Below are 14,962 nucleotides of genomic sequence, written 5' to 3'. Positions count from 1 at the left end.
CTAGGTCTCTCAATGGAGTAAAGTTTCTTCTTCATAAGGATAACCCCCTTCCTTGTTCCATCAGGTTCTGTATTTCTGGAAGTGACTTCTTCCTTTATATCTTCTAAAAGTGGTTGTGCGAGTTCGTCTCATTATGTCCCGTTACCTGCTTGTCTCCTTTCACTGTCTACGGCAGTCCCCAGCCGATTTTCTTGTAGGTCACATCATCTTTAAAGAATGACACACTTACCACTTCCTTTCTAATTTCTTTCTCTTGACCAACTGTATGAGCCAGAACATCCAGAACAACGTTACATTAATCACAAGAGTAGACGTCTGTTTAGTTTGTAAATTTAATTTGAAGTAAGTAAGATGCTTTATCGAGTTAAGCAAGCATCCATCTACTCCCATTTAACTGAGTTTTAAGTAAGAGTGATTTGGATTTAACAAAAATGCCTCTTGAGCATCTACGGAGATGATCATACAATTCATTTATTTTGATGTATTGATGCGTAGGAGTAAATTCAGTGTCCCAAAATTGTTTGAACCACTTTTTCTGAAATAAATTTTATTTATAGTGTATTAGCATGTTAGCACACTGGAAGGTTCTGTTTGTTTTTATTTTATTCAGGATTTTGTACTAACATTTGGAAATGAGATTGATCAGAAATTTACCCTATCTTTGTCACATTTTCACTGTGAAATTTCAGTATTGTGATCATTTCAACATAAGATTTTGCAAGCTTTCTTTTTCTATGCACTACATATTTCCAATAGTATTAGAATAATCTGTTCCTTAAACATTTGTTAGAATTTTCCCATGAAGCTATCATACCTCATAGTCTGGTGGCTCCTGGCAGATTAAATCTCTGACAGTGTCCTCTATTTCTTCTATAATAATTCACCTGCACAGATTTTCTTCAGTTTTGGTAATTTTTCTTTTCTTCAAAATCATCGACTTTCAAAGTTATTTTAACAGAGTTCAGCAAAAAGTCTTTCATCCTTTTGACCTATTCTTTATCTGTGATCATTTCCCACTTCATTCCATTTTAATTATTTGCACCTTTTCTTTTCTTTCTTGATAGCCAAGCTAATAATTAATTACCTATTCTGTTGCTACTTGTTTTAATCTAGGAATCAGGAGGGCAAAAAAGTCTTTAAGACCAAAAGAATCAAGTTCTGGTGCAGAAACATGTACCCCGTGGCAGAGAGTGGGCTCAAGGCCAGGCAGGAAGCCATCTACCACCTGAGTCCTCAGTCAGGCCTGGAAGGATCCACAGAACCAAAGTGCCACCCTCACCTCCACCAGCTCCACACCATCACCCCCCACAAGCTCTGAGGTGCTTGGGCACAGTAGCACCCTCAGTCTAACTTGGTCCTGATAGAAGGCGGGCCGGTGGCACCACCCCCACAGGTTCACAGTCGGGGAAGCCTTGACCAGGTACAGCCACTCTGTGGAAGGGTTGGGGAGTGGGCTCTGCCCCTCCTAGGCGGGTCTCTGCCCTCCAGGGCCTTGGCGCCTGCACACCTGACATGCACATCACATGACTGCACATCTCCTTGGACCTCTGGGAAGGCTAGGAACAGCTCACGGAGGAACCAGTGCAGAGGGCAGAGGGCTGTGTGTGGTTCCCTGAGCAAACGAGTGAACAGGACGAGTCACCTTGATGTGCAGTTTGTCCCTTTCACACAGGGCCTTATATCATTTAACTCAACATACCTCATTTTGGGGAGAATGACCAATGCAAAGCAAGCCTGACTACAGATGCCAAGACAGTCGCAAACAGCAACAAAGTCCCCGACCCCACCCCTCAGGGAACTCTACCCTTTGCCCAGCAAGTCCGCTCTGGGAAGTGTCCCGAGGGAAGTCACAGGTGTACTGAGATTCTTTCACAATCTGAAAACACTGGACCAGCTACAAGTCCACATGGTGCGTTCACAGGCTGGGCACCTGGACAGTCAGCAAGCTGATGCTTCAGAGGACTATTTATTGAAACGGACACAAGGTCGAGATATAGGAACAAGTGGGAGATAGATACCAAAATGTTAACAGTGACCACGTCTGAAAGACTGGATTACGGATAATGTTTATGTCCTTTGGGCTTTTACCACTTTAAGTAATGCAGATATACTCCTTTCATAACCAGAAAGAGGAGGCTATAAAAGGGAGAAAGAAACAGAAGCGACTCAGTCTGACTTCTCTCTCTGGCGTGGACAGGCTGGCACTGTGGAGCCCGCAGCACCGTCACATGTGCACGGGGCCCTGCGGGAGCCGAGGCTCTGCGGCAGCTGGGAAGCGGGGCTCCACCACGCACTTCCAGACCCTACGGGTGAGGCTGGCCCCAGGGACCGCAAGATCTGGGCATGACAGTGCTAACTGGAGAAAGGACAGGAAGACCTCCCAGTGAGGCCACAGAAAGCTGGGCGAGCGGACCAGTACCCGGTGTCCAGCTGTGCGATGCAGAGGGGCGTGATTCTCCTCCGGCCGTCTGCCGTCCGAGTCTCAACTTGCTTCTTTAAGAGATTCTGGCAAAGGAGAGTGACAAAAATGAATGGAAACGTGTCTGTCAACTGTCTCTAAATACCAAAAAATAAGGCTTCGAATGAAATGTATTCTAACCTCCCTTCCTGTGGCCTTTCAGATACAACTAACCCAAGCGGCCTCATCACAGAACAAGCGTTTTATGAGGGAGTGTGCTTGACTTCCCGCAGTGATGCAGTGAGGACAGAGGCTCCCCACTGAACCAGCTCCAGCACCTCCTGTGTCTCCGGGCTGCACCCAGCCGGGTTCCTGGGACAGCAAGCACGTGCCAGGCTGGCCTCCCCACCCACAGCCACGGGACTCAACAAGGGAGCTCACAGATGAGACTCGCACTCCTGTCTCTCAGCTGTGATGTGCACTGTCTTTCACTGAAGGCTCGCAACCAAGAGTTCTGGTCACATGGTGTGTATGCGTCACTCGGGAGGCTGAGTGCCTGCACGAGCCCCTGACGTCTCCTGTTTCCGTCTTCCCCACCCCCCAGGGAAACATGGACTTCCAAAGCGAGAAGGGGGGGCCAGCAGATGACCCCAAGGGCAGAGCCTGAAACACAATGCTCTCAGTCCCTGCAATCTCTAAGAAAGGCTAGAGGTGAGGTTTGGAAGTTCCGCTAGGAGCAGCTCCTTGAGAGCTCCAGGGACCAGGCCTTTGATGAGGTGCCTCAGGCCCCAAGGTGGCTCGTCCCAGGTCCTGTTCACCCTCCCCAGGACACGCGTCTGAGCCCTGCTGAGACCCCCTATCCCCTCGTGCGGTCCCAGGCCTGGCGCTCACCTTCCTGATGTCCTCCAGACTCTCCCCGTTGACAACGCCAGCCACCGCAGCCGTGGCACCTGTCTCCCTGGCTGCTGTGCCCCCCTGGCCCAGCTGCTGCCTCCGCTGGTACTGGAGCATCTCGGGGTTTTCAATGACGGCTGTGGAAAGCTGCGCCTCGGCCATAATGGCCAAGCTCTTGCCGTAGGTGGACTGGTGGATGCGGCTCTAGGGGAGGCAGAGAGGCGTGGCACTGTGCCGGGGCAGGCAGGGCCCAGAGCCCTGGACACCAGCTCCCCAACTGTCCACCCTGTTCTGCCTGCTGCTGACTGGAGACACTGGGGAGGTCGCATACCCTCGCTAGGCATCTACAGCCTCGCGTGGCTGCAAATCAGGGAGACCGTGGAGCTGCCAGGAAAACACCTGCGGCAGATCTGGTGCTGAACAACAGCAACAGACACACACTGAACTGAAATGATGACACTCAAAGTTCTAACGTAAAGCTCTTAACTCAAGCCACAGACCCCAAACTCGTCTGGGAACCAGACCTTGAAGCCCAGAGCCAGCTTTCATTTCTCCTGCCTGTGCCGTCAGTCCGTGTGGTTGGAGGTCTCTATGGGGCCAACAGTCCCCAAGAGCAAGGAAAGGCCTGGCGCACAAACCTGGGGGGGGGGGTGTCTTTCTCTGCCTCCGCTGACCCCCAACACATCCTGACTCCTCCCTCCATCCCCCCAGGTCTCAGGAGTCCTGGGCCACAAGCCAGACCCCGCGTGGGCAGGGATGGGGCCCCAGCACGCAGAACGGCCCCTATGACGAGGGGCAGACTTGCTCAGGATGCCAGATGACTGATGCAGAGGGGTGAGCAGGACGACTGCCTTGCAGGAAGGATGCTGGGTGAGGAGGCCTGGGACCTGGCCCCCTGGAGTCTTGAGCCATAATTTGCTCCTCAAACACAGGGCCTCTGCCTCTACTAGCTCCCGCGCAGGCCCCCCCCAACCCCATGACTCTAAGCAGGGAGCGGGCTCGGCACTCCTAGGACACCTGATGACACTGACAGGCGGGGATAAAACCTGAGGCTGAGGACACACTCATCCTTCAGGTCAATGGACAAACGACTGTGAGGTACCAGGCTGTCCAAGGGCCGGAGCAAGGCAGGCCCCGCCCCTGAGGGTGCACATCATTGTGGGTGGTCCCCACATAGCCTATGTGGAAGCTTCACCAAGGGCAGGGCGGCTGGCCTGCTCTGGGCTTCCCAACACGAATGCGTCCTTCGGCGTATGGGTGACGGCCTATCTGCAGGCTGGCTGGCATCCGTCCGAGGGAGGTGACACAGCGCCTCCACCAGGGCCTGGTGGATGGGCCCGGGCCACTCCATCTGGGCACAGCACAGTGCAGAGGCAGCCTGGCCCAGAGGCTGCGGCGGTTCATGCTTTTGTTTTCAGACCCTCTGAGTCACCATGGCCTCAGCAAAGAGAGGGTCAGACTGTTTCCCGAGGCTGTTACTTCCTCAGTGAAACAGAGCAGCCCTGCCCTGAAGTGTTTTTTATCAGTTCAGTGAAATCCTACGTGCAAATGCACGGCCAGGGTCTGGCCTGGGCAATGTCGTCGGGACAGGATGGCAGGATGCTAGTGGGGCCCCCAGTGTGGCTGAGCAGCAGCTCAGGAGAGGCCCAGGGTTCTGTTCTTAAGTCTAGGACTGATTTCTGACCAGAACAGAGCCTCACTTTAAATTAATCTATCTTGTGGAGAAGATCAAGGATTATCACAGATGAGAGGCAGATGCGGGAACATTTCAGGAAACGTGTCCGTGGGTCGCGAGAGGCATCCTCTCAGGACGCGAGCAGCACGCAGGCCAGAGCTGGGGTGGGGGCGCTGCCTTCCTACCTTCTCCTCCTCGCTCAGGGGGTCTCCCAGCTCGTCCTGGGAGAAATCCAGGAATGCCACGGAGCCATCCATAGAGCACACCAGGATGCCTAGCCCATTCAGCGTCCTGAAAGAGATGGCCATCAGCGGCCGGGCTCCAGCCCCGCAAGATGCGGAGGATGGATGCAGAGCTGGGGAAGAAGTGTGGGGGCGGGGTGTGTGTGTGGGTGGGTAGGGGTGACAACTGTGTCCAGTCCAGAGAGCTCTGGGGCCTTCAGTTCTCAGCACATGTACAAAGTATCTCTCATCATGTGTTTCCAAAGAGTTTCCATTTTATTTGTCTCATTTTTGAAACTGTGTTTTAAAAAACACGAGGGAGTGCACGTCCGAAAGAGGCTGCTGAGAAGCACACAGTGGTCTCTACACCTGCACTGCTCTGATCTGTGCAGCAACAGAGTGAAGTGGGACCAGGGCCACGGCGCTCCACCCCCCCAGACAAGTACCAGTCTGTCTGGGCAGCTGTTTCCAGCGGCACATCCCAGTGAGGCCGGGAGCACAGGAGCTGGCCAGCCGCCCTCCTGAGTCACTGCAGACAGCACGTGGGGTCTGCTCTGGCAGCACACCCGGGGGCCCTAGCTGCCTGGCCCTGACCGCATCCCAGAGGCCCTGAGTGCTGGCACGTGGCTCCTCCTTTCCCAGACCGTGCACTGCAACAAGGACCCAGCTTACCAGGAAATGTCCATGATGGACTTGTCAAACAGCTCGTGGATGACAACCAAAGGCCGTTTCAGACACGTGAGCTGGAAGGAAAGCGGCGGCAAAGGTGATCGAAACGAAGGCAGCCCTCCGCGTCCACTCGGCTCCCTCAAACCCCGGACCCAGGGGCCCTGGATGGAGCTCTGTCGACACAAAGGACAGCCTCAACTCTACTCCGGCAGCCACTGCCCAGACCCAGTCCGGACGTGTGTGCTGGCAGGGGACATGGCTGTACACACATGACCAGCAACAGAGAAGGGGGTTCTGGAAAGTCTACAGAGCAGGGGTGGGATGCCAAGACCTGGGCAGGAGATGAGGCAGCAAAGGACGCTCCCTCAGAGGGAACTCAGCACCCCTTCCAGGCTGAATTCGGGTACACACACATCCCAGGCTCAGTGGAACCAGCTTCCTGCATTACACAGGTCCCTTCTGCAAAGACTGTGTGCAGACAGTTCACAAAACCAATTTAAGCTGTCCTGATCCAGACTCCAAACTAACCACCATTAACATTCTGATGACTTACACAAATGTCTCTCACACACTAGTGTCTGCTCACCCCACTGACAAGTCCTGGGCCACATGACAGTGGGCTTGGGGTGGGGGGGATGCTTGTGAAGGGCTCCCAGCAGGTGCTGTGGAAGCTTCTGGAAGGCTGGTGCAGGGAAGGAGCTGCAGCCACCCCAGCCCTGAGGAAAGAGCTGGAGTCTGAGCCGCCTGGAACCCACAAGACGCTTGCCCTACTGTAGTTCCACTTCTGGGAAAAACCTGCCCTGCCCCCGGTCCCATAGACGTGCCTGCAGACCCCTCAGAAGCCCAGAACCCCCGTGAACACCTGACATCAATCAGCGACATGTGGTCAAAGCACCAAGGATGGCCCAGGCCTGGAGGAGTCCAGGAGGAAGGTGCCTAGACTGCCGGTGACATGCCGGGCCCAGGGCCTAGAACGGGGCCACATGATTTCTCTGTGACAAACAACTGTCATGAATGCAGCTAGAGGATAACTTTCAAATCTACAACTTCAAACCCACTCTGCTTGAAGGGAATGAACAACAGGGAATAAACCATCATTAAAGACAGCAGCATACACAAATTCCAGCCACGTTATACCAAGTGAGAGTGACCCAAGATGCAAAAAGTAACAATGCAACTCCACTCATGTGAAGTTCATAAATAGGTGCTGTCAAGGTGGCTGGGGCAGGGTCCTGTGGTGGGTAGGGGGCAGCTCCGGAGGAGTGCACACATCTGACGATGAAGGCATGGAGCTGTACACCTCAGGGGACATGCTACGTAGGTTACCTGCTGACACACAGGTTCTTTCAAAAGAAAGCTGACACAATGCGCTACCCATGGCCCTGACCACTGGAGGGGTCCCTGGGTCTGGACAACAGAGCTGTTCTGGCCGGGGGTCAGGGTGGCCCCTCCTGGCCTGCCCAGTCTTCAGTGCTTCCCTCTGGGGTTACAGGAGGGCAGCACCAGGTGCAGGGCAGAAGCAGCCACTGATCACCATTCAAAGCAGGGTCTCTCCTCTCCCAAGGCCCAGGTCCTGTCCCCACAAGAGCTGCGGAAGTGCTCGGAAGGGGACGCTCAGTGGGGCCTCACCCAGACAGACAGTGAGCGGTCCTTGCTGCCCACAGCACAGCAGCAGTACGGACAGCTGGGCTTTGCGGAGCTCCCGTTCTTCTGCTTCTTCTTGAAGATTTTTGGGTTGAATTTCTAAAACAAAATGACAAAAGTTAGTAACGAATGAAGTGTCAAGCAGGTACCCCACGCCAAATACGAGGCACCCTGCAGTCCCAGCCCACCAGGGAGCCCCGCCAGACACTGGTCAGCCCTGGACACCCGCATGGTTAGGGCATCTTCACAACTACCTAGCGGGCGTTGTGCTGAGGGTGAAAAAGAGGCTTAAGAGGCCAGGAAATGTACACCAATGAGTCCCCAAGAGTAAGTGGTCAGGCCTGGATCAGAGGCCGGCTTGACCAGCTGTGCGGTCCCCCTGCAGCCAGGTCCACGCACGGGAACTGCTGACCCCGGCCTCTGAACCCTCCTGGTTCCATAGGACCAGCTCTAGGAGCCAGGCTTTAGGATCACGGTCTCCTGACAGGAGAGACTGTCTCCGTCTGCCCCTCCCTGTTCACGGTCAAAAGTGTGAGCCCTGCAGGACCTCACTGAGTCAGGCTAAGGCCATGCCACGGGGCTACCCCCATGTAACCCAAGTGTCACTTCTGCGAAGGCTGGGAACACGTGCTGGGCTGAAAGGGGCAGGAGGAGCGGCAGATTCAGGCTGGGAATCCGCAGGCCAGAACGACAAGGAGGAGCCTGGTGCAGGTGGCCCAGAGGGATCTGATCCCAGTGAGCAGGCGGGAAGGGCCAGGGTTGCACGGGGCTGGGAGGACAGGAACCAGAGGCGTGCAAGGTCCTGGGGCTGTGAGGCTCACATGGGGCACGCAGAAACACTGTGCTGACCATGAAGCAGGGTTTCAATTGTTTTAGCAACAAGGTCCAGGGTTGCAACAAAATCCTCCCAAGTCCAACAGGAAAAGATTAAAGTAGCAATGTTGTATGAAATTTAGTCACAATAGCTGATGATATATGTTATCCGTACAGGTGATGGAAAGACAAGCCCATCTGGTGATGAAACCCTGAGATCAGGGTCCTGGGTGACCCTTCATCTGGGTCCACCTTGGCCGCCGATCCATTCACTTGTTCGGTCGCTCACAGCTGGGAAAGTCCTGGCTCTCGGGACATTTCCATCAGGGCCCCAAAGGCACGGGGGTGGGGGACACACGCACAATCCTGAACTTGGGGCTCTGCTCCCTCCATGTCAAGATCAGGCGCTGAGGGTGAGGGGTGAGCATCCAGTGAGCCCAGCATGGCCTGGGAGCTCCGCCGGAGCCTGGTGGGTGGGCACCTGTCAGGGCCACAGGCTCGCGCCCCCCTGAGCAGACCCGAATGTGGGGAAAGGCTGGCGCAGGCTGACGACACTCCCGATCAAAGTCCAATTTGGGATGTCCCTCATGGTCAGTAAACTATCAGCACGGTATTTATCATGTTCACCTGCCAACAGAATATGCAGATGTGCATCTTTTCCTGAAGAATTAGCTTTAAAATGCTGAAACATTAAGTAAAACACAGTAAGGATGCAACACGTGCTGCATCTGAGGGGCCACCACCTCAGCCCCACCTGTGGCCCTGGCTCTGGGAGCACAGCACTGTCCTGACTGAGGGGCCACAGCAGGCGGGGCTGACAGTGCCTCCCTGAGGCCCAGCCACTCACTCACCACGACGGTCACAGCTTTCCGGTGCCCGACGAAGTCCATGTTGGTCTTCCAGCCCTCCCGCTCAATGATCTGGGCGGTGGGGCCGGAGTTGTTCATGGCGTGTGCAGATACCAGGTAATGCCCGTCAGGTGACCAGCTGAGCCGCAACACGTGGGTCGTCCCTCCACACTGAAAGAGATGTCTGTGCTTGAAAGGAGCTCAAGGCCAACTCTGTGGCAGGACTGGCCCCAAGAATCAGGCTGAACTCTGACCTACAAACGTACACTGGTGGCCTGTACCCCAGCTTCTGGCTGTACTCTGGCCTCTCTGGAAGATCTGCCAGAAAGGCCATCAGAGAGCTAGGAGGGGCAGCATTCCACCCCCTCGACATGGTGCCTGGGCCCTCAGGACGGCCACCACCTTGCACCATCAACAAGTGTGGCCAGGCTCTGAGCATGGCCCCTTCTTCTGCCCTGTGCCTGTTAACTCCATGCGAGGTCAGCACAGCCCTCACTGCAGTGGAGACAGAGCCTTGCTGACTGTCAGAAGCCTGGTCAGGAAACTGTCTGCGACACAGCCAGTGACCATGGGCATCTGCTCTCCCGAAGTCCACCAGCCAAGAAAGGGTTTGTAAATTTCGTATAAACCATAAACGGCACAGCAGACAGTCAATGTTCCCCCGACCCGGGCAGAGGGCAGAGGGCAGAGGCAGGGGATCCTTTCATGTTATTCCTCCTGCAAAGTGAGATGATGGTGGCTAAAGCCACCCCTTGAAGCTCAGGGTCGGTGCAGGGCAGCCCTAGAGACTCAGGAGTTAAGATCTAGGCTGCACATCCCTAGAAGAAGGCCGGGCAAGGCAGGGGCCGAGTGCAGCGCCCCACAGGCCCATCCCAGAGACGCACAAGGCCCACGGTGAGCAGGACTAAGCCACCGTGCTCAGGTCCACCCTTCCTACAAAATCTCGTGCTCACATCTCGTCCTCTGAGGGGCCTTTCCTGAGAGACCATCCTCCCAGCCACTTCTGCACACTCTGGGTAACTCCATCCCAGTCCGCAAGAATCTGCGGTGCTCAGGATGGCCCCAGCAGAGGAGGTACTTACAGGATATCTACTGGATAACAGCGACCCTGAGCTATGATCCCACAGGCAATCAGAACTCAAGTCAGGGAAGAGACAGTAAGATACTATACAAGCCACCACAGTCCCACCTCCAGACATCCTGATAACCAGACTGCTAAGTCTGCCCGAGGAAGCTGGCCAGCCTGTGGAGCAGAGGGCAGCAAGCCCAGCCCAGAGTACTCGGGGAAGACGCAAGAGCCTCGTCCACCTGCAGTGCCCCCGCCCTGCGGGGCAGTGCGATGTAAACACTTCAGCTTTAAGACCTACAATCCTTTTCACTTCAAAGGTGAACATTTAACAGCTTGTGAGAAGCGAAAGGTTTCCATCACCTGACTCTTGGGGCCCCAGACTCTGCGCTCCCCCAAGGTCTGGACCCTGAGCAGCCCCCGCCCTGGCATGAGGAGGCCAGGAGGGTTGCCTTGTTACCTCGTCGAAAGGCTTGGTGATGCTGGTCTCCAGCTGCCAGTCCAATGTCCTCCACACCTTCAGGCTGCGGTCATCAGCTTGGGAGGCGATGTATTTACCGACAGGGTCCCAAGTCAACCCCTTCACCAAGCCAGAATGACCTCTCAGAGTAGCTAGAATTTCTGTGAGGAAAAAAATAAAAGGTTGGAAAGGCGTTACCAAAGGGAAAACGATGATTCTCTACAGAAACCTGGGCCGGGGAATGGCCAGTCCAGAGAAGGGACTTCGGCAGGTCCCCGCCCCTGGGCACTGGCAGGAGCGCCCCCTAGTCTGACTCCCATCCAGGAGGCGGGCACCATAGACGTCCCTTCAGACACAGCTCACGCTTGTAGGCTGAGGCCTCATGTGCCCCCAGAGGGCGGACAACCAGGGCCGGGTTGGGGCTGGGCAGAGATGTGCCCATCTTGTCCGCAGCTGGCAGTCCCGCCGGGGCTCTCCTCTTCTGTGCAGGGCCTGTGCCCATCTGAGCACTGCTGATGGGAGCTCCCCAGCAGCTCCCCCGATAAGCAGCAGGCCTGACGGCTGGGGATGGGCCTATACTGAGTGAGTCCCCTGGTCCTCATCACTGAGATCGAAGGTGTGGGAGACAGGCAGGCTCAGCGCCGTGATCTGAATGCTACTCCAGCCTCTGTCCTGGGCTGAGCCCCCACAAGCAGTGGGCTTGCAGAGAAAGTGACTAGGGCCTAAGCCCCTGGGAACACACTCTAGACACCAACCAGGGACACAAGGCATCCCACTGGCTACGAACTGCAGTGCTATCCTGGTTATGCCATCTGCAGTGACCGAACACATCGATAGAAATATCAGTCTTTGTGAAACTGAAATTTGTTATCCTGTATCCACTCAAGGGCTGCACCGAGCCCAGGGGTGGGAGGGTGGGTGCCGGTGAGCCACACAGGGACTGGGCAGGAACCCCCTGCCCTGTGGCAGGTCCGTGCAGGCAGTCAGTTACTGTTTCCCTGTAACATCAACCTCTTTTTAAACCTTGAATGTAACTGATAAATTAGAACCAAGTGACTGTGAGACTCTGCTGCTACTGGCAGACAGAGGTGGAGCCCCCTTCACTCCAGACACCGCAGGCAGTGCTGCGGACAGGCCGCCAGTCAGAGGAGGCCAGACCTGGGAACTTGACAGCATTCCAGATGACGACGGTGTTGTCCACGCTGCACGAGGCCAGCCAGGCGTCATGAGGCGACCACGCTACATCCATCACGTCTGGAAGACAAGGGCTGGCAGTGAGTCTCTTATCGGGCCCACAGACTCAGGAAGGGGCCCTGGGGACCACCCTGTCCACCAGCGGGCTCAGTAGCTCGCGGCTTCTCACTCCTGAGGAGACCCAACCTGGGCCCATCCTCACTGGGCCAACCTGAGAAACTTCCCCCCAGGTTCTTCCTCTGGCCACAGAACCTACAGCACCCCGCGGCCTCCGCCCGCTGTGGGAGCCCACCCACACCCACCAGGTCTTCAGCCCTGAACCGCTAAGCTGGCTTCTCCGCTCCCAACCGGGATGTCCCCAGGGGGCGTCGGGCACCTGGCAGGACACCTGGCACATGTCAGAGCTCAGCAGCCCGGCCTGCTTCAAGAGGGACCCGCCCCCCTGTGGCCCAGTCCCCGAGACTCCATCCCTGTGGCCCCCCACACGACTCATTGCGCTCCTGTCTGACTCGCTTTTAAGTCTGCAAAACATGGAACAGAAACCACCAGCCCCTAAGGGTTACCCTGAGGATGAGACAAAGACACGGCAATACACAGCAGGGCGGTGACACAGGCCAGCTGTGCCCACCTCGCCGGGCGCGGGGGATGGCGGGGTGGTGAGGGAATGCCCAGCAGTGAGTCAGGAGCTGGCTAGTCCTTCTCTCAGAGGACTTTACATCTTCGGAGGCAGCCTGGCGACAGCCCGTCACGCAGGCTCTGACTGCGCACCATGTCCGGGGATCAGGGCCCGCCTCCACACCTGGCCTGGCTCTGCAGAGGGCTGGGCCTGGGGCCTTAGACTAGGAGCGCACCCTGGAGTCCTCTCTGAGGCCAATCACCCACAGCAGGAATCGGGGTGGAGCACTGGATCAGCTTCTGGCTCCTGAGTCTAGCTCCTCTCAATGCCACAGATGGCTTCACCAAGACCCTGTGACCTCCCGCTGTCATCAGCAGAACGTCCGTTTCAAACCTCCCTTATTAGCTGGAGGATTCTGATTTCCCCTTCTCACTTATTAAGCACACTTTTATATTTTAAATTTTACTTTAACTTGCAGAAGTGCAGACTTTTCACTTCTGTGTCTGAGGTCGTCTCTGTGGACAACCCCTGCTCCTACCCTCCGCTGGGAGGTCTTCTGTGCCAGCGGCTCTGACGCAAATGCAGCGTCCACAAAGGGAGGCCTGAGAGCTGGGAGGGCAGATGCGCACCCCGCGGCATCTCCCTGCGGTCCTGCTCTGCGGTGCCTCCAGAAAGGAAGGCCTCCAGGTGAGACTTAGAACGCTTCTCTAATGTCTAGAGTCCACTGTGCTGTCTTCAGCTGAGGCTCGAGGTCACTGTCTTCTCACACACACCAAGAGATGCTTGCTACCTCACGCGGGGAGCGACCCTCTCCCGACATCACCGACCATCAGTGTGGCCATCACGACACGCCAGGTGCTCAGGTGCACTGAAGCCTACTTCAATGTGGTTGCCTCTGCCCAGCACTGAAGTTCTTCCAGGTCCCTGCTCATTCTTCCAGACGCCCTCTGGAGTCGTGCTGAGTCATGCGGCAGACCCACTCACGTGACACGACTTCCTCCTGAACCCCAGGTTTGGAGCGTCTGTCTTCAGACCACCCCAGCCCTCTTCTCACCATGGCTCTGCACACACCTGGACCCTCCCTGCACTCAATTTACGTTTCTGGTCACTGACGTTCCTGCCAACTCTCCACTACCATTCTGGGTGAGTCCAAGCAGATGGCCTTCTAACACCCTGACCTCCTCCACCAGCTCCCATGACCTTGGCTTCCATGGCCTCGGCTACTCGTTCCCCCGGTCATGCCCAGAGACCATCCCTGAAAGGTCACCGTGACCCGGCCTGGCCTCATTTCCGCGTCCCACACCCCCCACCAGCTCGGTGGCTCTGGCCCACTCTCTGACAGGTCTTCTGGGTGCAGCAGCCTCTCCACTGATGACGCCGCTTGGGGCTGGGCGTCCACCACCCACTGTGGGCCTCCCCATCACCCTCCTGTCCTCACAGGACCCTGACAAGACCAGCTGCCTCCGCCTAGCCCCACCTCACCTGGTCTCCCCTGGCCCCTCCACACAGGCCTTCACCTGATAGCACGGGCATGAGCTACATCTGCTGGCTGGCGGCCATCAAGCCCAGTGCTCAGTCCTGGCCTCAAAGCAACAAATACCTGCAGTTTGCTCTCTTCTGACCCGGGGTCCACCCTAGGCCTCTGCTCCCACCCACACTTCTCCCCTGACTCAGCGCCCACATACCCAAATGCCCAGCTGCTGGCCCACTCACCCAGCAGCCCCTCCGTGAGGCCACACCCCGCCTCGCAGGACGGCACCCACACCCCTTCCACCGCTAAGGCCACAGTCCGGAGTCGTCCCTCAACCCACCAAGCACGCGTGTACACCCCAGGGCTGTTACCCTGGTTGCTCCGTCCGCCTGGAAAACTCTCTGGATGCCCACACAGGTGTCCCCTCACCTTCGTGTGGTCTCCCCTAGGAAGCCACCTTCTCAGTGAGACCCTCCTTGGAATCTGAGTAAAACTGCACTTATCTTCCAGGGTCTTTCGTGGCTTGTTGACTGTCTCTCTCACAAGAATGTGAACTCCCTGGGGGTGGAACAGCACCTGGAATATACCAGGCACTCAATAATTATTTGTTAAATGAATAATAAATATTACTTCGGGAAAAAATAACATCTTTATTTAAAAGTATTTAGTCTTTCCACTGATGAAGTGGTCATTTCATTTCTCAAAAAAGATTTGCGGCTTAAGTCTCAGACCTCTCACACATTTCTTGGGAAAATTATTCCTGAGTATTTACGATCTTTGATCCTACTGTGTGAGGGGTCTCTTTTTATCGTCAGCTACTCCATCCAACTGGCTGTTACTAGTGAAAGACAATTAAAAATCTCCTTAGATGAGGCCAGTTCCATGACTCATCTTTATGAGCCCGAAGTGCTTTTCGATGGTTTCTAAGCTGTAAGGGCTTCACTCCTCGGGCTTCCCTGATGTGCAACGCCGCCATCCTCACACCATCTCACG

At 55.8% G+C, this 14,962-nt stretch overlaps 1 protein-coding gene across 5 annotated transcripts in view; it reads right to left on the bottom strand.

Annotated features, from left to right (window-relative positions):
- LOC102503957 (protein HIRA) overlaps positions 1 to 14,962 on the bottom strand; it is a 56,444-nt gene that overhangs the window by 23,507 nt on the left and 17,975 nt on the right. For 3 of the 5 annotated variants that reach the window (XM_032472071.1, XM_032472074.1, XM_032472073.1), the window contains 8 exons: positions 11,847 to 11,942; positions 10,689 to 10,849; positions 9,166 to 9,333; positions 7,487 to 7,600; positions 5,861 to 6,030; positions 5,153 to 5,258; positions 3,290 to 3,496; positions 2,420 to 2,505 (listed from right to left, as the gene is read on the bottom strand). In XM_032472071.1, the coding sequence (XP_032327962.1) occupies positions 2,420 to 2,505; positions 3,290 to 3,496; positions 5,153 to 5,258; positions 5,861 to 6,030; positions 7,487 to 7,600; positions 9,166 to 9,333; positions 10,689 to 10,849; positions 11,847 to 11,942 (1,108 nt within the window). Of the gene's footprint in view, positions 1 to 2,419; positions 2,506 to 3,289; positions 3,497 to 5,152; positions 5,259 to 5,860; positions 6,031 to 7,486; positions 7,601 to 9,165; positions 9,334 to 10,688; positions 10,850 to 11,846; positions 11,943 to 14,398; positions 14,546 to 14,962 lie in introns of all 5 variants that reach the window. The other 2 variants (XM_032472075.1, XM_032472072.1) reach the window with 2 other exon arrangements.

This window comes from Camelus ferus, chromosome 32, assembly GCF_009834535.1.
Source record: "Camelus ferus isolate YT-003-E chromosome 32, BCGSAC_Cfer_1.0, whole genome shotgun sequence".
Lineage (NCBI taxonomy): Eukaryota > Metazoa > Chordata > Mammalia > Artiodactyla > Camelidae > Camelus > Camelus ferus.
Note: the sequence above shows the minus strand (reverse complement) of the source record. Positions and strands in the feature narration are given on the sequence as shown.